Source organism: Empidonax traillii, unplaced genomic scaffold (assembly GCF_003031625.1).
Source record: "Empidonax traillii isolate 1590-97213 ecotype Southwest subspecies unplaced genomic scaffold, ASM303162v1 scaffold75:size1520028, whole genome shotgun sequence".
Classification (NCBI taxonomy): domain Eukaryota; kingdom Metazoa; phylum Chordata; class Aves; order Passeriformes; family Tyrannidae; genus Empidonax; species Empidonax traillii.
This window is the reverse complement of record NW_020955268.1, coordinates 1,424,083-1,448,035: the sequence shown is the minus strand read 5'-3', so window position 1 is coordinate 1,448,035 and position 23,953 is coordinate 1,424,083. Positions and strand designations below refer to the sequence as shown.

Sequence of the window (23,953 nt, the reverse complement as noted above, 5' to 3'; positions counted from 1 at the left end):
TTTGTGAGTTTGATATTTGAGAGACTTTTTGAATCACTTTTGGAATGCCTCCAGGAGGCCAGACCACTAAAAAAAAAATTTACAATTTTAGATCTGGCACAAAGTCTGGAAGTAAAGGCTACTTTACGCTGCAGTATAAAGACAAGACATAGCTCCTCTGGGTTTGAATTAATTTTATTTCTTAATTTATACCTAGAGCTACTGGCCAGTAAATAAAATTAGAAAACTCATCCTGTTACCAACCGACTATTTTATTAGGAGACCACTTCACGTTTCCTATGCTAGATGACTTACAGAAATCCAGTAATGTTAAGGATTCTTTCCTTGTTTCCACAACAAAACATTCAAATCTTGAGCACCAAAAACCATGCATGAAGATACATGACATGAAATATATATGTGTGCAACCATTAAAAGGAAATGTCAGAACACTGTCACATTGCAGCTGGATAATTAAAAATAATACCATATGCAAAGAAATAGACTTGTTTAGGACATTAATTTCCCACTCATGTAAAATATTCTTTAATTTTTAAGCAGGGAACACAAAACAGATGGGAAAATTTACCTCAGAGATAAAACCTTGTAACTAGAAGCCAAGAAAGGTGATTATCTCAAAAAGAGCAGAGGCTCTTTTGGTGCTAACCATTTTGGAACTGATAATTTTGTGTTAATTAAAACCAAGGATATGCTAACATCAGAGCTGTTAAAACTAGCAAGGATCCTGTCCTTCAAATCAGGTTTCTGACTACAGTGCAACATAGGACAGTGTAGAGTAATTAGAGACACTGAAAAGATTCCAAATTCAACTCAGAATCTATGTTAAGTATCTTAGATGACAGAACAACAGGTTATTGCTGTTCTTTCCAGAGCCAGTATTTTAAAAGTCTAACAATCCTTACCTTTTTCTTTGCCATAACGCCCTCTGTGAATGCCAGACTGCATGTTATACACATCCACCTGTCCAGTTGACATGCCAATCACAGCAAAGTTACCACATGAGGTAATATCAACTGCCTTTCAAGGGAATTAAAAAAAAAAAAAGGCAAAACAAAACAAAGAACCTATGAAAAAGGATTCTTTGAGTGTATATCATAGCAAGGTTATTAGATGATATGTAGCATATCAGGAACACAAAATACTAACACATTTTTATTAGACTTCTTCAAGGAAACCTGCACAGAAACAACAACTTACATCTCAAAAAAGTACAGGGAGAGCTCTTAAGATAAGCAAATAGCAACATGTATGTAATAAAAAGGGCACTGCTTTGTTATGAAAGTTTAGTGACATCCATCAGAAGCCATATGTAATAATATCAACACTGTAACCCAAAAAATCAAGACATTCACAAATTCAGTTCCTAAGATAAAGTGTAAGCCTGGCGACTGCATGCCTCTTTGAATGTCCATACGGCCCATGGCACACAAAATAAGGTGAGTTCACCCAAAGTTTAAACAGCAAGAAATAAAGAAACAATGGTCTAGCTGTCTTTGGAAAGATACAGTCCAAAGCAATCCAGTAGCCAAAAGAAAAGCAGGTATTTACGACTGACTTTATTTAATAATCTACCACTTAAATTGTTTTTCTGACCTTATGTTTAGTAGTTATCACAAGATATAGGAGTTGCTGAACGCCTAGCACATGAAGTGTGCCACAGTAACTATTTGTCTAAGACGCAGGTAAAGCTCAGTAAACATTTGTATTGCCTTCACTGTGGGTTCAACACAATGTCATTGTGTCCAACTCAAGTTGTAAAGCATTTTACATAGACTGTAAAGCTGAAGAAACATTATACGAAATAAACTTACTGTTGCATATATATCAATAGGCTTGTATTTGCTAAACTCCTCTGGCCTCAGTTTATGAGCTCCCATGGAAGTTTTCTGATAGTTCCAGGTTGTACAGGTTATATACCCTTGATGGCAGGCAATAATACCATCCCAGTCACTCTGATGTGCCACTTCTGAAATGTAACATATAGTCCTTTTACAAAGAGTAATTCAAATGTCAAACAAGCTTTTCTGATATCTTAGAAAAGAGTATTTTGAAATAACTTTAGAAAGAAAAGTTCATACTTAGTGTTCTTGTTGCACAGTTGAAAGGCTGCCATACAGAAAAAACAACTGGCAAACTGTTGTGCATGTGGTAGTGCAACTAAATTGCTTAAAGAACCACAAGCATTTTTTTAGATATTATGATTTATGTCTTTGTATGTTTTAGCCTATGCAGTTTGAAATTGCCAAAGAGTAAGACAGACATTTGAAAGAAAATGCTCTTTTTGAAATACTGGAAAACTTTACCAAATAAAACATAATTTTAACCTGTCAACAGCTTACGAAAGGCCACAAACACTCTCTAATCTGATCTTATTATAGCACGAGCTTTCAAAACAGTAGTGTCTTGACGGTTAAAAGACAAAACAACTACATGATGATACTGTACTTACATTTACTCTGTAATGTACTTCAAAAACCACTTACCAGAAGCAAAGGCTGTAATTGGTGGAAGTGCCATCGTGTCAAGCCTAAGACCTTTCTTTTTTGATTTCTTTTTGTTAATTGAACCTTTAAAATAGAAGTTAAATGACACAGTTTCATGAGGAGAAATGAGAATAATGGTTTAAAAAGGAATGTTAACAAAATATAACGTTCCTATTAAACAGAAAAATCTGGCTTACATAAACACAGCAGTGCTATTCCCTAGGGTTTGAAAAGCTAAGAATAGTATTAGAGCTCCTGTCAACATTCATGTGATGCTGAGCAAATCACCACCAGCCTTTTACCCAGATGTACTACACAACCTATTTGTTCCAGGATCTTGTGCTGAAATCTTGACGCAGAAGTTTCCCTATTACAGCTAAAACTATGGTCATACAGACATGACTATACAAAGCAATATATAACACCCAGCCCCTTCAATCACCAAAGAGTTGGGAATTTCAAATTTATACCCAAAGGATATATATACAAAACCAATTAATCTGCATACGTCTTTTCAAATAGATTTAAATACATATATAACCATATAGATAAACATTTAAAACTAAGAATTATTTTAGTCTTTCTGATCCTTGCTCTCCAAACTATATCATGGCATTGTGTGCAAGATGTGCTTAAGTTAAAGTCTACATTAGATCAAAGGAACTCAAGTCATGAAATATCAATTTAGTCAACTGAATAGAAGGAGAATACAGTAAAAAGTTGTAATTACACACTGAAATGTCAGTTAATGCCTTATACATTTTAAATACAAAAGTCATGCCCAACATTTCCCACAGTGAAGAAGCATACAGTGCCAGGCTACGGAAATTACTTTTTTTAAGTACAAACAAATCTGAGAGTAAACTTTGCAGGAAGGACTGAGTTTACAGAACAACCGAGATGACTAATTTTTATACAACAGTTAAAGGGAAAATAAGGTCTGTTTAACATTTACATAAACACTTCTCAGAGCTTTTTTTCACCAATACTTGTACTTTGACTGAAATACTCACCACGTCCTAAACTTTTATTGAACCTGTCATGCACTGTTGAAAAGGACTGCAGTGTTCCATCTTGACCTGATAAAAATTAGCAGAGAGTAGAAAAGGGCAAAAATCAACTTATACATAATCTGCTCGAGAAATGAAAATGAAAGGATAAGCAATAAGCAACCTCAAACACCATAATAAAACATTTACGAAAAATTCTGGTCCAAGAAAAAAATACAGATATACTATAAGCAGCATAACTAAAGAAGCCTAGTTTTCTATGGTCTACATCCCATTCCTACAGTTTTGCCCCATACATAATCAGAATGATACCTCTTTATGGACACCTTTTCCATGTTAGTTCCTCTGTCCCCTCTCCTTTCTCCACCACAATATCTAGCTGTACCCAGCTTTCAATGATGAGAGCAATAAATAAAGTGTTGAATCCTTCAAATACCTCCATAATACTTCCAAATCTTTCTCATGATCCTATATACTTCCTTTACCAACTACAACATTCGTTCCTTTGTTTTTCTAACCAATACATGCTGTGACTGATTAAGAACTACACCCAGGTTACTCAGCAAGCTAACCCAAACAAAAATGGTAAAAGCTAGGTTGTTCATCTTTCCTGTAACCAGGACACTAATGGGACATTCCTACTCTACCCAATGACCAATGTTCACAGAACTCATAGGAATTTATTATAGGGACAGAAAGCTCAAACTTGAAACTAGCAAACAGATCCACTTGGTGGGGGAAACATGGACAAGGCAGAGCTAAAACCCAACAGGAAATAAAACTGCACAACACACACAAAATTAAAGGCATTGAGATGATTCTTAAAAATCACAAGAATTACAACACACTTTTACTACTCCAAATAAGTAAAGAAACAGAAAATTAGTCAAAGTGAACTTAAAGAATCTGAAAAACAATTGAACAATTATACTATTCTAGCAACCTTTCCTTGCTGCTGTGATGGAGAAGTAAGTTAGGATCTGTGTACGGGGAACTGGGAGAAGGGTTAAGCAGAAGGAAAGTCTGTGACAACAGTGAAGTTTCACACTGCAGATGCATCAGATCTCAGAGCTTGAGATCCTTTTCATTTTAGTGGTTGCCTCTGGATCCTCTCCATATGTTTTGCAGTAAACTCCAAAAGCAAATGTGAAGATTGGTTAAGAAACATTTAATGAATACTCTGATTTACCTGGAGTGAGCTGAATTACTGTCAAGAAACCTGCCCCTTGAATCCAAGTTACTAGTTGGATGGCCAGTAAGAGATGTTAGTAGGTAGTTTTAGCATCATGTACTGCTGTGCCATACTAGGTGTAACATTTCATCAAAATGTAGTGTAATGTTATCAAATGTTGCCCATGTAAACAATTCACTGCTTAGCAGTAAGTAAAGACTAGGTGAAGAGTCTCCACCACTCCATTACTTAAGTGCTCTGGAGTACAAAACAGTCTGATCTAGCACATCATTTCCTGAGGGGTCCTTTTAGAGGTTTTTAAGTATACTAGTTTCTAAGGAAGGGCAGTCATGCATTTTTACCTTTCTAGAAAGAGTTAAGAAGCAACCTGGAAAATATATAATACAGACACAACTGAGCTGTAATAAATTACAGAGACAGTACAGCTTGCTCAAAATAGAGGGAAAAGCAGTGTGGCTCCTCTCAGTTACTAAATGCATCATGCATTTATTTTTTTCCTGTCACAAACAGATTTCCCTAGGTGTTACCGGTTTTCATTTTGACCAGCTCATAGTTTCTCAGGAGATAACAAAACAATTTTTATTTATCAAATACATAAATACAGATGATAAAAGCGGCTCCTATGCTATTCCACTTCAAACGTTTCAGCTTAAGTGAAATAGTTTGCTACAGTAATAAATGACACTGTCTACATTAACTACTTACTATGTTTTATAAATACATATATACAACATATGAAATATAATCTAGTTTATTAATAAAATAAAGACAGCTCTGTGCATTTTCTTTATCACAGCAAGAAATCAGGCTGATAAACAAGAATAAGGTATAAGGACTCATACCTGCACTAAGAATTTGCTCTCCATTTTGTCCATGGTATCTGATTTTTGTTGGTGGTGCACTGTGTCCCTTTCGGCTTCTCAATACACGACCTGTACCACCAGGTCCATCAAAAATCCACACCTGCATCCCAAAATAAGCAGAGAAACAAGGCTGATAAACATTGCCCTGCCAGTAATTGCATCTCAGTTCATTGGAACAGGTTCAGCTAGGAGCTAGTGCAGCGAACTTCAAATGCTGGCTTTCACCCTTCCTTCTAAAACTCTGGAAGTTTCTGTCACAGCAACTAACTGTTTCCTGCTGTTCATTCCACCCCTCCATCAGAGGCTGATGGCACCAGAAGACACCCAGCACAAGGGATTTTTATCAACAGCAACTGCTTGTGATCCAAAACGTTATAAAAATGGATGAACATTTAGGATAGTGTACCATGATACATAGTATGGATCTGGAAAAGTGGATCCTAAGCTTTGTTCTTCAAGGCTACTATGAACCAGTAAATGAAGTAATGGCACCATGACAGCAAATCTTTAAACTACAGTCTAGCTGAGGAACCAGCAACTTGAGTTTTTCTGTATTTGTTTCATTTGAGAACTGTTACTTCAGATCCAAACTAAACATTTACACTTTGCAGGTCATCCAGAGAAGAAAAAGGTAACAGCAGACAGCAGCAGCTCTTGTAACTCACCTGTAGAGCATTATCAGCACCATTAGTAATAAGAAGTGGCTCTCCAGGGACGAATGACATGCCAGCTATTGCTGTGGAATGGGCATCTTGCATCTGACACATCAGTTTCTTGTCTTCTAGATCCCACAAAGCAATGTGTCCAACTGGGCTGCCAGCTGCCATTACTGGGTGTCCATCTGCTCAAAAAAAAAAAAAGTTTGTTTACTGACATTCAGTACGTCCTTATTGACTTCTCACATCCTCAAACTGATGCAGAACTGATGAAGAAAAAGCTAAAATAACACACACACACACACAAAAACTCCCTCTAATAGATGCTATAAATATGTTTTTATTGTCACACTCTAGTATTTCAATCAGAAAAGAGGCAAAGCTCACTTACAACAAAACCAGGATTTTTTTCATATCAGATAACAAAATATCTAAATCCAGCAGTAAGTGGTAGAAGTTTTGCTTGAAAGCACAAGACATATTGACACATTCTATTCTCAAAAGTCTTTTCACAATTTTCTCCAGTAGCACTCATCCTCAGCAGGGTCTACATCAATCTATATCCTGATAAGATTTGCAAGTTTCTCTTTTCAAATGAGAGACTAGATTCAGTATCAACAGCTCTATAGGTAGGATCAACATTAAAATAACTAGCTTTAGTAATTAGTTAGCCAAGAAAAAGCTGTGAAAATAAAGAGTGTTCCCCAGTAACATCCATTCAGTAGTCACACAATTAACTTTCATTCTAACTAACACACCTTCTAACTTTATTTGGGAGGCAAGACATTGCTGAGAAGTAGGTTAGGACAGCAAACTAAGGTGTACTGGTTACTCTGCACTAACTCTGATAACTGTACTGTTGTAGCTCTTGGCACATTGTAAACAAACTTTTCTTTCCAAAAATGCTGTGCACTGAGTCAGAGCACAAAAAAATGCTACAAAACACCACTATAATCATGATGAAAATGCATGATCTCCCTTACTTATTGCTAACTTCTCTATATTACTTTCAGCCTCTGAAAACTAGAACTCTCAGCACAAATTTTGATTTTAAAATGTTTTATCAAAAACGAAATTTCCTGTGTCCCACTTAGTTTTAGTGATTTTATACAAATTTTCACTTAAAAAATGCTAAGACTTACCTGTACGAAAAGATATTGCTGTGATGGGGCCCCAGTCTTGTTGAAATTTCATCAGAGTTTCATCAAACTTAATATTATGTACAATGATATGACCAGATACAAGACCGACTGCAACAACATCCACTGCTGGAGCCTGCAAGAAAAATTGAACAACTAAAACGAAAAAGGAATAGCTTGCACCTACACTGGTAATACCACTACATTCAAGAAAATGTATCTAAGTTTGGGACAAACAGTAAAGAACAAAAATAAGGAATCTCACATGAGATATTCTATGTATATCACTGTAATGCAAAACTGAAGATATGACAAAAAAACCAAAAGAGAGGCAAAATTCTGTGCTTAGTCTCTACTGGTTTCCAGAAGCTCTGAATCCTTTGAGAAACAGATCACTTTAGTGCCCAGTAGGTCTGGTTATTATTCATTATATACCCTGCCACACACCTCCACATTTACAGGTTTTATCCTGGACAACTGCTGACCATTTTCAAAGCTGTCATCAATGCTACCAGTAAGTTTAAATTAATTTTTATATCTAAAAAAAATACAGCGAACACAATTTAAAAAATCTTTTCTTGAATCAGAAAAATCTACATGTTATCAACCTCCAAAGCAAAATAAATCTAGCAAAAAACTACTGGTGTAATGAAGTTACATGCATGATACAAGTTTGCATCTTACAAACTGTTTCTGCCAGTTCTTCCTGACCAGTTATGCACGAAAATAAAGGCAACAAAAGTACTAACTTGTGCAAGAGTTGTGACTGCGAAGCCCCATCCTGGAAATGAGTATAAGAGTTTGCTGGAAAACAAACACATAAAACTCATAAATCAATTAACTCTTGCAGATCTTCCATGACAAAATGTCCTTATAAATCAGATAAAAGAAAAAAAACCTGTGACGCTAATAAGCAGGGTTAAGAAGAAAATGTATGCTTCATTTTCATTGAAAAATTTAATGTCATGCATTAATTCCACAACAGTGACATAATTACATGACATGAACAGGGAGGATGACCCTTCTATGCCAGTTGCTCCCCATGATTTCTGCCATGATCACACCTCTGCAGAATTCTCAAAATTAACATAAAAAGCCAGTCTTGATTCAAGTTCTAATAGAATCAAATCCTTCATGTGCAGAGCAACTTCCCTAAATTAAGGCACTAATATGTATTACAAGCACACCCCATCTTGTTCCTTTCAGCCATGGTAACAGCCAAAATATGAAGCAGGACTGCTCACAGACAAAGTAGTCATGCAGGACTTAATAAGGCTGAAATTGTGAAGATGTTATTTAAGGACACAATTAAAATCTATTCTATCAGCACAGGTACAGGTCGACATTCTTAAAAGACTGCTACCAGTCATGTTACCACCTCTCACTTCCCTTTCTTGCCAGATAAAATAAAACTTTCCCCTCAATATTTTTTTTTTTTGGCTAGCTTTTCCATTCCTATCTACAAAATAATCTATGAAAGGAACAAATAGCCAAAAACATACAGTGCTTTACCTAGCAATATTGCTAAAAGAGCAGTAACAGTGCCATAAGTTTTTATATGATTCACAGAGAAATTAAGCCATCTAAGGTAAACTTTTTGCTATCTAGGATGTACTGCATCTCAAGATGCTGTGACAAGCACTGAAGAGATGTAAAAATACATTTACTAGAGACATTTACTTTTCTGTATTGTTAGGTTATTCATATTTCCTGATTTATATAGCCTATAAGGCATCTTTAAAACATTAGAATATGAAACAAAAAGAAATAACAGTATGCAGCGGTTATGAAAATAGCAAGCTGACTTAACACCTATTTGCAGTATGTACATTAACATGCAGGGAAACTCAGTGTCCTTAGAGCCTTCATTAGTTAGAAAAGCAGCTGATCTTGTTAGACAGGAAATATTGACATTATGAATGATGATCTACTCGGACATGCTCAGAGACAACAGCATGTCTACACAACTCTGAATTGAGTGTAATGCTCAAATGGTAGTAAATACCTCCGCACTACCTGTCAGCACTTCCTTGTACCCACAACAACTAAAAAATTAAGCTTGGAAGAAAGGAGGCAGAAGGCCTGAACATGCTTTTACTATTATTTTAATTGCTTTCATGGAAAAGCTATATGATTCCAAGAAATGTGAACAAAAAAAAACCAACATCCTGAACAACCCCTGACATTTTGCAAGGAGAGTAAACAACACGCAACCTGAAAGGCAGCAGCATTCTCTGTTCCTGGAGAAAGACCAACTGAAAACTTTTGCCAATACTTGGTAAAAGATTCCATGTTCAAAACATGTAATACTTAACAGTATTATTTGTTGCATATAAAGCTATTTGGAGCATGAAGGGTAGCCAAGTTATTAAGCATCTTACTTGGATCTAATATTCCACAGCTGCAAGCTTCCTTGTTGACTACCAAGGAGAATTTTATTCAAATAGGTGCTGGGATGCAGAAGTGCAGAAACAACAAAAGTGGCTTTATCAAAATCCACTTGAAGATACTCTTCTGCAAAAAAAAAAAAAAAAAGTAAGAAACAGTATTAGTGTAGCCACACCTACAAACCTGCAGGCTTTGTAAATGTAAAAGCAGAGCTGATACTTACAAATCCTGTAACTGGTGTTTCTTACATTAAAGGATTAGCTAATGTGTAGCAGGACAGGCTCAGCTTTCCATTTTAACACCTGTTGGCTCCAAGGTACATGTTTTCCCCATAAGCCTACCTAGTACAGTACTGGCAGAAGTGTAGAGATTTGTATCTTTCCCAGGGATTCCTGCTCCTGCCTGAGCAAAACACCTCATCTGATCAGCATGCCTTTTATTTGTCATAGCAACTTCAAATTGTTAAAGTCTGTTTACGGACACCTTTGAGGCCCAAGATCCATGGAATAACCCTGGTCACGCCAATGACAATGCTTTCTAAAGGAAAAAGTTTGGGGCACTGAAGCACAATTTCATAAACCACTTGACAATGGCATGAGAAGATGCTGACACAATCAGAAGATAATTCATTAGAATTTAGTTTTACCCAGTCTGGTAAATATAAAGGAATTACACAATTTCAGAGATAAAGTTGCTGTACCACAGTCTTTACCAGAAAATGGAAAACTAAAACATAATTTCCATACAACTTTTCTCTCCTTACACCTATATGGAACCTTACTGGGTCTCTGAATGTGGTCCAGAATCTATTCATGACATATTATTGCAGGATTAGGACTTCAGATTAATAACTGAGTAGCACTATCATTTAGGAATTTTCTTTTTTAAGAATTAACTACTTCGGAATACATGCATGTAACAAAACTGCTTTTCAAATTAATGAATGTTTAACAATCTTATCCTACAAAGTAGTAAAAAAAGAGATTCTCACCTTCTGACTGTATATTCCAAACAATAAGAACATTATCAACATCCACAGAGATGACATGATCACCAAAAGGCTGTAGAAGGTGTATCCTTGCCTTGTGACCTTCATAGGTATGAACCACCTATAAATTCAAAATAGAAATGCTTTCAATATAAGTTGTTAGGGTAGCATATCATGTTAATGTAATACCTGAGGACAGCTAACAGACTAACAGTTAGCTGTTTAAATAAAAGTTTAAATAAAAAACATGGAAAGGCCACACAACTTGAAGTGGAAGATACATAACTATATCTGACATTTAAAACTGCTGGCAAAAATATTCTACCAAAATATTTTTCATTATTTAATTTTAATTTACTTATGTGAATTATCAACTTTATTTTTTATCTTTAACTACTTAATTATTATAATTAATACATAAAACACAGATCAGCCATCACAGAATTTGCATTTATACCCTCCTGTTTTAAGTTTTTTATTCTTTATTCTACAGTTTGTTTCCTAAAATTGAAGGCACTAAGTATCTACAGAAATAGACATCTGTAGAAAATCAACTGTCTTGAAACCACAAACACTACACAGCTGCCTTGTACAAAGCAATAAGTAAACTAATAAAAACCTCTTTGTTCCTGGCAAAAGCATGGAGAATATTGTCGTATGAAGCAAATATCAGCATGCGATCTGCTGCCAAACATGTAATGTCTTGTGGTAAAGCATTACCTGTTAAACAAAAGAAAAGATAAACAAATCTCAGGTTCAAAATAAAAGAGAAAGCCTCACAGTGTACTTCTCTAGCATAGTGACTCACCAAGAAAGCTCTCTTGTTGAATTTTAGAGAAATGCACACATTTCAGATGAATGCAAATATTACTGTAAAACGTTACAGAGGTGACAACATCATAAGTAACATCAGATTGGTAGATCACAAGGTGGTTTTTTTGAAAAACACTTAAAAATAAAACTACCGAACTTTCACTTAAAGTGAAGGTATCTATCACTGTTTCCTGATCACAGGTAAAGAAACTGGGAATTTACTGCCCTAAGAATACATCTCACTCACCACCTCGTGACTGGTTCACAAGGAGTATCTACTGTTGGGATCTGCTACTTTAGTAGCTCAAAAGGGAAATGAGTCTAAGTTCCAGATCCCACTGAGAAACTGCTGGTGTGGTCTCAAATGGTAGAAAACCGAAAAATATACTGTAGAAAAAAATACTCTCAACAAGGGAAATATAAAAATGCAAACTGCAGCACTTAACAACTGTACAGAGAAACAAAAGATCAAAAATAACTGAGTATATCTACGACAAAAACTTGCAAGATCACACATCAGCCTTCCTCACAATGTTGCTTTGTACTATGAATTATTATCAGACACAAAGAAACCAGTACCTTTGCTGTACTTCAGCACAGCTTCAAAAGGATAAAACTGAGGACTAACTAAGAAAATAAAAAAGGTTGCACTCCAGGTTTAATTTGTTTGAACATAACAAACATCTTCCCACAGCACGTCTGAAGTGACTTAGACTTACAGCCAAGTTAGAGGTACTCCACATGAGCTGTATGAAGTCTGCTTTTAGGCTAAGACAGTTTTAGGCAGACTCCAATTAAAAAGTTCAGAGCACCAACCAACGAACATCAGCACATAGAGAGGCACACCATTATTTTTTTCAATCACAATACTATACATAAACATCTCAATTTCTCAAAAAGCTTAGACTATTTCTGTAAGAAGATGTAGCTCACTGAACAGAATATGCAATGCTTTTATGATTTTGAAAGCTGAAAACAGAAGTTACATTAATGTGTCTACAGCTGTTAACTGTGCACAGCTGGTCTTCTAAATCTAGTCCCGGCTGTGTGGCAACCGCACACAACTTATTCTCAAGTTTACAGGTGCTCTTTTAATGAAAAATATTTTATTTATGAGGTCTCTGTAAAAACTTGATGGTAGACAGAAGCCCCTACTTTTCAAGACAGTGTGCATCCCTTTGAATCATCTAATCAGCAGTTGAAAGGGACCTTTGGAAATCAATCAGTTCAACATCCCACCAGGTCCCCCCAAAGTTGGACTATCACCAGTACTAGGTTCGGTTAACTGCAGCTATGCCCAGCTGAGTCTTGAACACTTCTGGGGAAGTTCTGCTTAAGCTCTACACCATACTACAGTTACCTCTAGGCCATTTTTCCTACCCACCACCGTGACCCTCTCAAGCTGCAATCTGTGGTTGCTGCTGCTTTTTACTTTTCCTAGTGCCATTACCACAATTTCAGCCCTGCCATCTAATTACCCTTAAGGTAACAGGCTGCCTTCAGGTCACCCTATATCTTTCCTTTCTTAAGACTAAACAGACCCAGTTACTTCAGTGTCTCTTTTCATATTGCATGCTGTAGGCCCTGACACTCTCCAGCTCCTCAGCATCCCTCCTGCAGGAGAAAGGGGGACAGAACAGGCAGAACCACACTAACCGGGTACTGCAGTCCAGGAATGGCCTTACCAGCATGAAGTACAGGACAATAATAGTCTCCCCTTATCTGCTGGCTGCATTCTTAATGTAGCCTGATACACAGCTTGCCCTATTCCTAGTTACTGTGTTGTTGGTCCACACTCATCCCGGTACCAGCACAGCCCCAGCTCCTTTTCAGTAGGATGCCATGCAGCCAGTCATTCCTCAGCTTGTTCTGTCCCATGTGCAGGATTCTGCACTTGCACTTGCTGAACTTGGTGAGGTCCCTGTTGTCCCAGGGACTCAGTGTTTTCCAACAGCTTCCTGGACTGAAACTCTACCATTCTAGGTGTCAGCTACTCCTTATAAGACAGCATCATCTGCAAACTTATCCTAAGAGTGCATGCTGCCTCATCACCCAGGCTGCTGGTGATGGTGCTGAAGATGGGCCCCCTTGCTACCGACACCCAGAGTTCTTTATTCCCAACAGCCAAGGGAATGGCAGGCCATCAGCTCATATCCTTTGTATCCAGCAGCACAACCAATTGTTAACACTGCCTGAATACTTCTATTCCCATCCATATGTATTCTTTTCATGTAATTATTTTATATAACTCCTATAACAGTCTTCTAATAAGCACAAAAACAACAATCAAAAAAAGGGATCTGAAATCATTCAATAAATTAATACTTGACTTTTATTCACTGCTCAATCCTTAAGGCCTAATGGTGTTCTTGGAAAACCAAGATGATAAGAACAGAAGGTTCACAAGGTATGTCTCTAAGAAAACTAAGTTACAGTTTCACCAGCAGTCTTATTTCCCAGTTGATATCCTATATTTCTGAGACTCCTCTCAACATATTTGAGTGTAAATATTACAAAATATACAATTTATTTTTTGCTTCTGAGTTGAGAATCAAGTGCACATGTCAAACATGTTAAAAACCCCACAAATGATAGGAATGAACAATCTGCGTATACTTACTCACAGAAACAATACCAAGCTTCTTCACCTGCAACGAAAATGTTCAAAAGGCGTTTTTAGTGACTGGGTGCAATGAATTTGCCATAAATAAAAATTAAAAATTCTAGGAATGATACAGAATGAGAATTATTTGCATACCTCACAAACCAGAAAAACTATTCATCTTAGTTTACAACAGCATCTACTGAGAAGCATGCAGACGGCAGGTCAAAAGGAATGGGACAAACATTTGCAAAAAGAATGCCACTCAGTAAAATTAAGTATTCCTTAATTTTAGTTCCTTAATTAAAAATTCCTAATATATTTTACCCTAATGCACAGGAAACTAAAGACATGTTGAAACATCTTGCAGAGCTTGGGCATCTTAGTTTCCACACCACCTCTGTTTTGACTTTATTTTCACCACAACCACACTGTATTCTAATTTTATATCTGCTCACGTAGAATTTGCGTTAGTTGCAAGCATCTTTTCCACTGATGATCATTACTACTTCAGTTCAAAGTCTGTGAAGAGAATGACAGAAGTGAACACTAAAAAGCAGCAGAAAGGTGGAGGAAGATCCACGCTGTCTGCACTCTACTGTTCACTGTAATTACTTGATTCAATTCCATTCTGTTTAGTTACTGTTTCTATACACTGATTATACTTTGACTGTGCCCAGGGAGGTCATGAAGTTTCCTTCTCTGGACACATTCAAAACCCACCTGGATGCGTTCCTGTGTCACCTGCTCCAGGTGACCCTGCCCTGGCAGAGTGGTGGGACTGGATGATATCCAGAGGTCCCTTCCAACCGTAACTCTGCACTAACTCTGTAAGACTGCACTTACAGAAGAAAAGAGCCTATATCACAGACTTTCATATGGCAGAACTCAATTATGCTCATCTGCTTCCACACAGGAGTTTTAATAGGATCTGACTGCCTGCCTCCCACCCCCTCAAAAAATATGTGTGCAGCCCTCAAATGCGAACCCACAGGTATGCCTGCTGCAGGAGAGCTTTGATTCATTTTGTAATGAGGAAAAGCCTCAGAACCTGTGTGCTCCTCTGGAAGGATTGACAGTATTTACAGTACAGAAACTACAGAAAGCCAGGCCAAATGATTTAAAGAAACAATGAGGAGAAAAAAATGAGGCAGCCAGATGCAGCAGTTACCGCATAAGCAGGTGCATTGTCTTGAAGTATTTCACAACGTAGCCCCTTGGAGTTTTGGGGGCTCCAGCCACAGAAAAGACCCCCAGACACCTTACAAAGACATATATATATATGCTAATAAATGTTAGGAAATGTCATGAATATATAAGAGGAATGCAGGGAATGAAAAATAAATAATCATGCAATGCAGACATACAAGCTGTAGTGAAAAATACCTCGGTGTGCACTTTGGCGAAACGATTCCTAGGGCAGCCGGCGCGCTGTGACCATGCAGCGCGTCGTAATAAACAATGCCTGAATTCTAAAACTCTTAAATTTGGTTCTTAAAAGTTTAATTTTAAGTCCCATTTTTAGGCAACGGGATGCGCTACGCTGTAGCGGCCAGGGCTGCTCACACGGCTGAACAGGCTCATTCCCGGCCTGTTCAGCCAGCAGCCTCCATCCATTCCTCCCTCCGGGCCGTGGTACCTGGGGCGCCGCGGCCCCGCACACCCTCCCGCATCACAATAGGGAGGTCGGGGAGGGGAGGAAGTGGAGTGAAGAAGCGAGTCTCGCCGCACGGCCGGAAGAGGCAGGATGCCGGGGAAGCGGCGCGGGGGCCGGGATGTACTCACGTTGTAGGTGTGCACGCTGCGCCCGACGGCGGTGGCCACGTAGAACTCGCGGTGCCGGCCGTGGTAGCGCAGGACGTGCGGGACGTGTCCGCTGAAGCGGCCGAGCACTCGGAAGCCGGCGAACAGCCCCGCGCCCTCCCGCGACATCGCACCGCACGTGTCCGTGTCCCTGCCCGTGTCCGCATCCGCCTCCCGCCCGTCCTCCCGCAGGAAGCGCCCGCCCCCCTTCCGCCAGCCCGCCCCGCCCCACCGTGCGCTGCCGAAAGCGGTCCGCTCACCCCACCCGCATCCCCCGAGCGGCAACACCGCTCCGCGCACCCGCGCCGAGGCACGCAGAAGACCGTCACTCGCGCATACACTCCCCGCAGCCACTACTGCACGTCTTTTCCTTTTATTCTTCGGGTTTTTAAATCCCGTTTTATTTTTCGGGTTTTCTTTTAACCCCCTTTTTCAGTTTTTTTAATCCCCTTTTTTTCTTCACTTTGTTATCCCCTTTCTCCTCACAAAGCATCGAGTCCGGCTGCAGGAGACACCGCGCCAGCGAAACGCGGGTGTGAGCTGAGCTCCCGACGGCGCGTCCGTCCCAGCGGGACCGCGGGATGCCCGCTCCAGCAGCCTCTGAGCTTCCTGAGGTGTTCTGTTTTGTGTGTGTGTGTTTTTATTTGTGTGTGTGTGTGTGTGGTTTTTTTTTCTTTGTTTACTTGTGTGTGTGTGTGTATGCGTGTGTGTGGGTGTTTTAATAAATTATGCATGTTTAAAAAAAACAAACCACCCCGCAGGATGACTCCGTGGCGACAATAAAAGTGTCAATACGGCGGACAATAAAAGTGAAGTTTCTCCCAAGGCTACCTATCCCAAGTTGTTGTAGCTTCTCCATACCGCCATCAGCTCCCGGGCCTTGCTCCTGTCGCACGGGGCTGGGCTTCCCGCACCGCCCCACCGCACCGCCCCGTCGGCGTTCCTGGCACTGCTCCCGGACCTCCCCGCGCTGGAACGGCCCCGCCGCGCTGTCCCCGCACCCTCTCCCGCCGGGCAGTAGCCGGGGCAGCGGCGCCGCAGGACAGTCAGGGTGTCTCGCCACAGCTCCGGCCGCTCCCCGCATCCTCGAGCCCGCTCCAGGAGGCACTCCAGCAGCCGACCCGCTCGCTCCGCCCGTCGGGAATCCTGCGGGAAGACGTCTGGTCACGACCCCGACCCTCAGCCCCCTCTCTCTCCAGCGCCTCTGCATCCACCCCTTCTCCCTCCTCGCTCCTCATCCTTCCCCCCTTCTCCCAGCTTTTCCTTGTTTTACTACCCTCCCCTCTCCCGGCCTTTTCCCCCCTCTTCCCCCTTTTACCTCTTTCTCCCTTTCCCTCCTCTCTTTCCACCCTCTCCCCCTTTCTTACTCTCTCCTTCCCACCCTTTTATTTGACTTTTGTCTTTTTGTTTCTTTGTGATTTGGGGTTTTTTGTTGTTTTTAGTTGGTTGGTTGGTGGGTTTGTGTTTGGTTTTTTTATGGAAAGGAAAAGCCACCTAGCCGCCGGGGGGTGCTTGCACCTGGGCGAACCTCGGACTGCTGCGTGCCCGTCGGCTGGGAGGGCGCATCCTCACAGGTGTGAAAATCGAGTCGTAGCTCCTGGAGGGAAACAATAACAAGGAGGATGCTCGTTAAAGACACAGCCCCTAGCTGCCAGCCCTCTTGGTCACCCCGCTATAGACATCCCTACTGCCCCCCGCACCATCCCGTCGGGGCCTCCGGGTGTTTGGGCGGCTGCGGGAGTCGGGCGGCGGCGGTGCGGGGCAGCTGGTGCTGCGCTGCGCTGGGCAGCTCCGGGCTGCGGTGCCCGGAACAGCAGCGAGGCTTACTCGCCTCCAAAAACACCACCCGCTCTTTCCGCTAAGGAAAGACGTGCGTGAACCATCCATGTAGCTTCTAAAACCACTGATCACCTTTGCACCGTCTTCAGCGTCGGTGGAGCATTATACAAGCGACTTTCAGTCCTACGGGTCTGTCTGCAAGGCGCTGGGAAGCGTCGGGTACCGCTCTGGCAGCGGCCACCCGGGCTCCTGCTCTCCGTCCCTGACAGTCCCAGCTTCAGCGAAGCCCGTTTTAGGAAGGTCGCCGGAGGACAGTTGGACATAACTTCAAGGTACTGTTTCACAGGTACCGATTTACTAAACTAGCCAACTCCCGGCTTGCTAAGGAGATTTTCAGAAAGTAGCTGCCGGTGGTCAAGGATAAAAAAGCGAAGGCAGTGCCGTCCCGACTGTTTCCCTCCGACGCCACTAGAGAAAGCACCAACCTCTTGTGTAAAGGTCTTGTCTGGATCAAAAACGTTTAGCAGATCCTCTTGTATCTCCTCGTGGTTACAAAGGCTGAAATTGTAGGTGGATCCGGGAGGTAAGAAGGCGATCTGAATAAAGATGATCAAGCCACAAAGGACTGTGTAAGAAAAAGCCAAAGGTTAATTCTCCTGCACCGTTACGTGACCCAAGAAGGCATGGAAGACAGATTTGAAGAGAGGGATGCCCGTGCTTCGGAAGCACTAGAGAAACTGGTTGATTACCCTTGTGATTATCCATGGTGTCTTTACACGTTGTTTTTCTCCTCCCGGGCTTCAGATCGTTGCTGGCTTCATATATGTACCTGTACGCCTACGGAAATAAAGGTTTCCAATTCCATAACCGGGGCTCATTTGGATGTCTCATGCACCTCTTTCCAGAACTGTAAATAATAATTACTCAGTCTTGAGGTTGTGTCACTTATTTGAAAAGAAAACTAGGATAACGAATAATAATCAAAGGCAGTATCCAAACCCCAACCAAAACAAAAGCATACACAAAAGCTCTGTAATAGACAATCTTGCATCAAACAAGTGGGAATAGCACTCATAATTGCGTGTAGTGCACCTTCAGCGTGGACTGTTGCAATAACACATGATTTTCTCTCAAAGACGAGAAAAAAATGCTGCAGGGCACCTTCAGAGGGACTGCCTGGGGATGGATGCTCCAACTTCCCACACGGAGGTTGCAGGAGTATCTCTAGTGGATCGTTTTAACACGATAATGTGGGAGCGGGTGGAAGGTAGTGGTTATTTCCCCCCACCGTTTACCGTTGTGGGTTTTTTTTTCTCTCGAAGGTGAACGTTTTACTTTGCAAACCACTCTCCCGGGGAGCACCTTGGCTTGTGCAGGCTGCGGGGAATGAAGGAGAGGAGCGCTTGCTCGGGGTAGCGGACAGCGTTAGCCGACGGGATAGCTGGCTGCCGCGGACACTGGGGATCGAGATGCAAGGGACATCGGAGGACAGGCTACTCTGGGCATTGGGGACCAGGATGTGGGACACATTGAAGAACAGGCTGCCCCGGGCACTGGGGACCGGGATGCTCAGGACGACGAAGGACAGGGTGCCCCAGGCACTGCGGATAGGGATGTGGGAGACATCGGGGAACAGGCTGGTCCTGGCACTGGGGATCGGCATGACATGGACACCGGGGTAGAGTCTGCCAGGGGCACTGCCGACCAGGATGCCCGGGATGCAGGGCCGAAAGGAGGAATGGCCCCGCTGTCTCCCTCGCTTCCCGGAGCCCCTTCTCCGAGAGCGGCCGGCACCGACACCTCTGCCACGGTCTCCATCAGCTATTCCCTGGTCCCGCTAAAGTGTTTAACGAGAAGTGTCCGAGGAGCCTCTGCGGAAGCCCCGTCCGGGGACGCGCTTGTTTTCGGGGAATGCTGCTCCGACATGAATCATGAGGGAAACCCTGGAAGGCTGCCTCGGCAGCCGCGGGGCAACACGACTGTCTGACCCGCTGAGCTGGGGACGAGCCAGGGCGGGTTAGTCACCAGTGCGTACCTGTCCGCTTGAGCGAGTTCCCGCTCCGCTCTCCTCCTGGATCTCTCCCTGCTCTCTGCCTTTGTTTCTCCCCGTCCTGCGTCTCGCAGCCCGGGAGCTGCCTGCCTCTTCTCTCGGGCTCCGAGCGGGACGGCGGGAGGGGGCCGCAAAAGATCTCGGTCTCTGCTTCAAACGTGGCCGCAGCCCTGTGACTCTCTGAATGGTGCGTGTGTCTGGTTTTGTGTGTGTGTGATCTAGTAAAAATCCATGCTTTAAAATCTGTGCCTTAAAAGCTGTTGCATTAACAGCGAGGCGGCTGCAAAGCAGGTGCATGGAGCTGCAGCGGAGCCCGGATGGGCCTTCAGAGCACTTGAAGAATCGTATCAGGTTGCTTACCTTCATTGCTGTCACATTGCTGTTCCCAAACAAATCCCCATTTCCAAAAGAATGTATTTTTCTCATATTCCAGTAGGGGGTTTCTTAACTTGCAAAGTCATGTGACTTGATCTTTCTCCAGAGCTTTCTGTCTGAAGTTGCTAATGGATTCATAAAAGTTAGTAAGCTAAAAAAAGGCGAATCTTCTAAATAGCTTTGTGTTTCTCCTCTTACAGCTTCATAATCAGTGGGGCACCCAACCTAAAGAAGGTCATATTAGATGAATTTTATTGTACACCTGAAAAACAGCATCATAACCAATAAAAAGCCTATTCATGCCATGAGTATGTGTAATACTGATCTAAGGACCAGCAGCATGTGTTTTTTTACCTTTTATTTTTCATTTCTCTTTACTGAATGGAATACCAACCCCTGTGAATAGTTAAATAGAAGTGTTTATTTGTCCTTACTAAACATGACATAGTAATTCCTTATAGGTAAAAGGTTCAACTTTGTTTTAATGCAAAAAACACTGGATTGAAATTCTTTTCCTTTACTAATAATATCACATGCTTTTATGTTTGAAGCTGTATCTCTGAAGTTAGTAGTAGAAAAAGGTTACAAAAGACACTGGCAATATAATCAAATTAGCAAATGAAAAAACCATGTTTTTAAAAGAATGCAAATTTGTATGTGGCTATAAAAGACAATTTGGCATTCAAAACATGCGTATAGGTAAGTTCAAGTCAAAGTCTATTCAGAAAAAAAAAACTTACTTACCTTTTATTTAACCACTTTTTTGTATGGGGAAGTTCTGTAAAAAATAGTATCTGTTAACAGCTTTGTTACTCTCTAATTTGCATCCAATAATGACCTCAGAAATGGCAAATTATTATGAATATGTGTTCAAGTTTGCTTTCTATTTTAACTTCTTCAGAGATAAAAGTTCAGTTATTGATATACAAGCCAGAGAGGCAGGGGGTAAAAGAGAAATTTAAAAAAATCAGTTCATTTTTATAACTATAGCAAGTCAAAACTTCTAACTTTTACTTGCTCCAGTCATAAGAATGCTGTAGCCTAACTGTGGCAGCAGCTTTTGACCTGAGCAGTTGGCCAGATTCAAGGGACTTGTAAGTGGTTTCCAATAAGATATATAAGCTGTAACAAGAGGCATTTCTTTTGATGGACCTTTATACTTAGAGTACACCTACTTTGTTCCTTAATTCCTGTTTCCTGGTTGCACTGAAGATCTCATATTTGTGATGGTACTTGAGCAGCTGGAAGATGGGATTGAGAAATAGTTGTTGCTATTTTGCTGCACGTTGAGATGGTATCTATGTGGAAGGGATTGCTGCCAGCCCTCACCAGGAAAAGAAGCACTCAAAGCCAACACAGAGTTTTTGCCTTTGGTAGATATTTCCATATATATATATATATATATATATATATACATAACTTTTTTCTTTTTTGTAAACATGAGCAATATATTCTTTCTTAAAATATCGCCCCACTGCAGAAATGCCAATGTATCCAGGATGCTTAACATATTTATACCTAGGACATATAGAATTTGGGAATTACTTAAATTATGAAATTATATACTTGGAAAGGAGAGGTGGGGAGAGAAACTACCATGATGATGCTACAGATAATCTTCATACCCAGACCATGGGAGTAAAAGGTTCAGTGGTCTTACACTTTTTCCCAAGTCTTTCGTTAAAAGAATTCTATTTCACAAAATGATGCAATTTTTTTTCTTTTAAGTATCATAATTTCCAACATGATGCAAATTCAAAGTGCTGGCCACAATTTTTTTCCATGTTCCTATATGGTGCTTGGACCCTGTTCTTCCTGGGCACAGACACACAAGACTAGCTAGTTGTTCCTATGCATATATTTAAGAGCTTACCTCCTTGAACATGAGCAGCAGCTAAATGCTGGTGATGACTTCCACTAACCACTTTGAAAAGGCGTGTATATCCCTGTCAGGAGCATCTGAGGGTGGCTGATGGCTGACAATGCACAAAATAGCTCTGAGAGGGTCTAGCAGGTGTTGCCTTTGATACACCTCGTCTTCCATCAGAGATCAAAAGACACGTCAAAAAAACACAGAAGCATGTCTACATCATTGGAAAAAACCCTAACCATTTTTATCTGATATAGCCATGGTATATATGATATTTATTTGTGTAGCTGTCATCTAAACCATTAGCACATCTTAAGGATTTAGGCATGTAAGTCCTGAGATGAATACAGAATAGCTTTCTTGGAAGCCTCCCAGCAGTGGTGGCACACAGAAAGCCCTAGGTTTGAACACCCGGTTGTCTAAGTCCCACAACATAAACAGCTGGCACACACTTTCTTTCAAAATCTTCATAAAAATCTTAAAGTTTTTCCTCAGTACTATTTGTTTCTAATGCTAACTTCCCATTTCTTGAGGAAAGTGAACACCCATCAGGAAGGGAAGTTTCAGCATCGAGAGCCAGACTGGTGGCCACATTGCTTTCGCAGGGTCCACACTCTTAGCTGAGATCCTTTCAAATCAAGCTGTCTAATCGTGAGAGAGGAGATATGCTATTCTCTGTGCAGATCAGTTGCTAGAAGGCATAAAATACACTTTACCAGGATAAGTCACAGTGATTCATTGCCAGAAGAAGACTTCAAAGATGCATCACACTTGTGGTTAATTTTACGGCCCATAAGGGATTGCCTATGGGCAAGTCTGTGGGTTAAACATATTTGTGTCACCCCTTGCCATTCTCTGCTCTCTTGACATCTTCATTTTATCTGTCCAGAAATCTTCTACCACCACAACTCCAATGTCAACCTCTGAGTCTTTTACCCTTCTTTTCTTTTCCAATCCTGATAATTTTCCAAGTCCACTCTTAAATGTTTATTTTTAAGCTTTTACCTTTCATGGGTAGAGAAGAGTCTGCAGGCTGTCAAACTCCCTTACTTTCTCCCATTCCTCATTTTTTGAAATCCCATGAGAAGTTATTAAAAAAAATCTCAAGACACCAGTTGCATCTATTCTGTTTCACAAATGCTAAAATATCAGAATTGTAACCATTCTGGAGATTCTTGGATCATCTGAGTTAAGGCTGTTCAGATACTTTAGTCTTCTATGATCATGCCCTATTAATATATTTAACTTTCCTTGAAGTGTAGCTTGGATTTCGCAAGGTAATGAATTACAATGATATTACAGCAGTACTGCCTTTGCTTTTTAACCCCTTTCTTCAGTAGTACAACTCCACTATTCCTCTTTCTAAAGTTTAATATACTTACACTGAAGCTTATCTTTGATCAAATCCAGTATGCTGTAAAATCTGAACAAATGGAAACCATCACTTCAAACACAAAATGAAAACTCTCAGCATACAGCTGAAGTATAATGAACATTGCATTAGAATTGGATATCCACTGACTGTCATTACAACTGGATATGCCATATAAGAAACACTTTTTAAACCACCAAAACAAGGTTAGGGAGCTCAACACAATTTTTCCTAGCTTTGAAACCACCACATTTAGCTAGGTGAATCAGAGATTTTCCAGCTAGCAAAGATTAGGAAAAATCCGTTTTCTACATTTGAAATATTTCACCAAGTATGCAGGGTTTGTCTCATCCAAGAATTATTTCAGTAGAAATACAGTTGAACTATTGATATGTTTTGACAAGGGAGAAGCCCTGAGGCACTTATTCAACAAGGTGAATTAAAGCCTCCGAATTCTTGAGAAAGTCAGACTTGGTGTTATTGAGAGCACTGAAACTGAAAGGACATCATTACCTTGATCAGTCACGAGATCTACAACTTCTAGAGAAGTGGAAGAATGACCTATATATG

The 23,953-nt window shown here is 40.7% G+C and overlaps 1 protein-coding gene across 1 annotated transcript in view; it reads right to left on the bottom strand.

The window, feature by feature from the left end:
• The window catches only part of WDR36 (WD repeat domain 36), a 28,101-nt gene extending 11,990 nt beyond the window's left edge, over positions 1-16,111 (bottom strand). Inside the window, exons 1-13 of the mRNA XM_027880851.1 lie at positions 15,920-16,111; positions 14,153-14,180; positions 11,339-11,439; positions 10,723-10,840; positions 9,725-9,857; positions 8,093-8,147; positions 7,347-7,479; positions 6,214-6,389; positions 5,528-5,648; positions 3,497-3,562; positions 2,484-2,567; positions 1,812-1,966; positions 903-1,017 (exon numbers count right to left, since the gene is read on the bottom strand). Coding sequence (XP_027736652.1) covers positions 903-1,017; positions 1,812-1,966; positions 2,484-2,567; positions 3,497-3,562; positions 5,528-5,648; positions 6,214-6,389; positions 7,347-7,479; positions 8,093-8,147; positions 9,725-9,857; positions 10,723-10,840; positions 11,339-11,439; positions 14,153-14,180; positions 15,920-16,066 — 1,432 coding nt within the window. The 5' untranslated portion in view covers positions 16,067-16,111. The remainder of the gene's footprint in view (positions 1-902; positions 1,018-1,811; positions 1,967-2,483; positions 2,568-3,496; positions 3,563-5,527; positions 5,649-6,213; positions 6,390-7,346; positions 7,480-8,092; positions 8,148-9,724; positions 9,858-10,722; positions 10,841-11,338; positions 11,440-14,152; positions 14,181-15,919) is intronic.
• Positions 16,112-23,953: the final 7,842 nt, after the last annotated feature.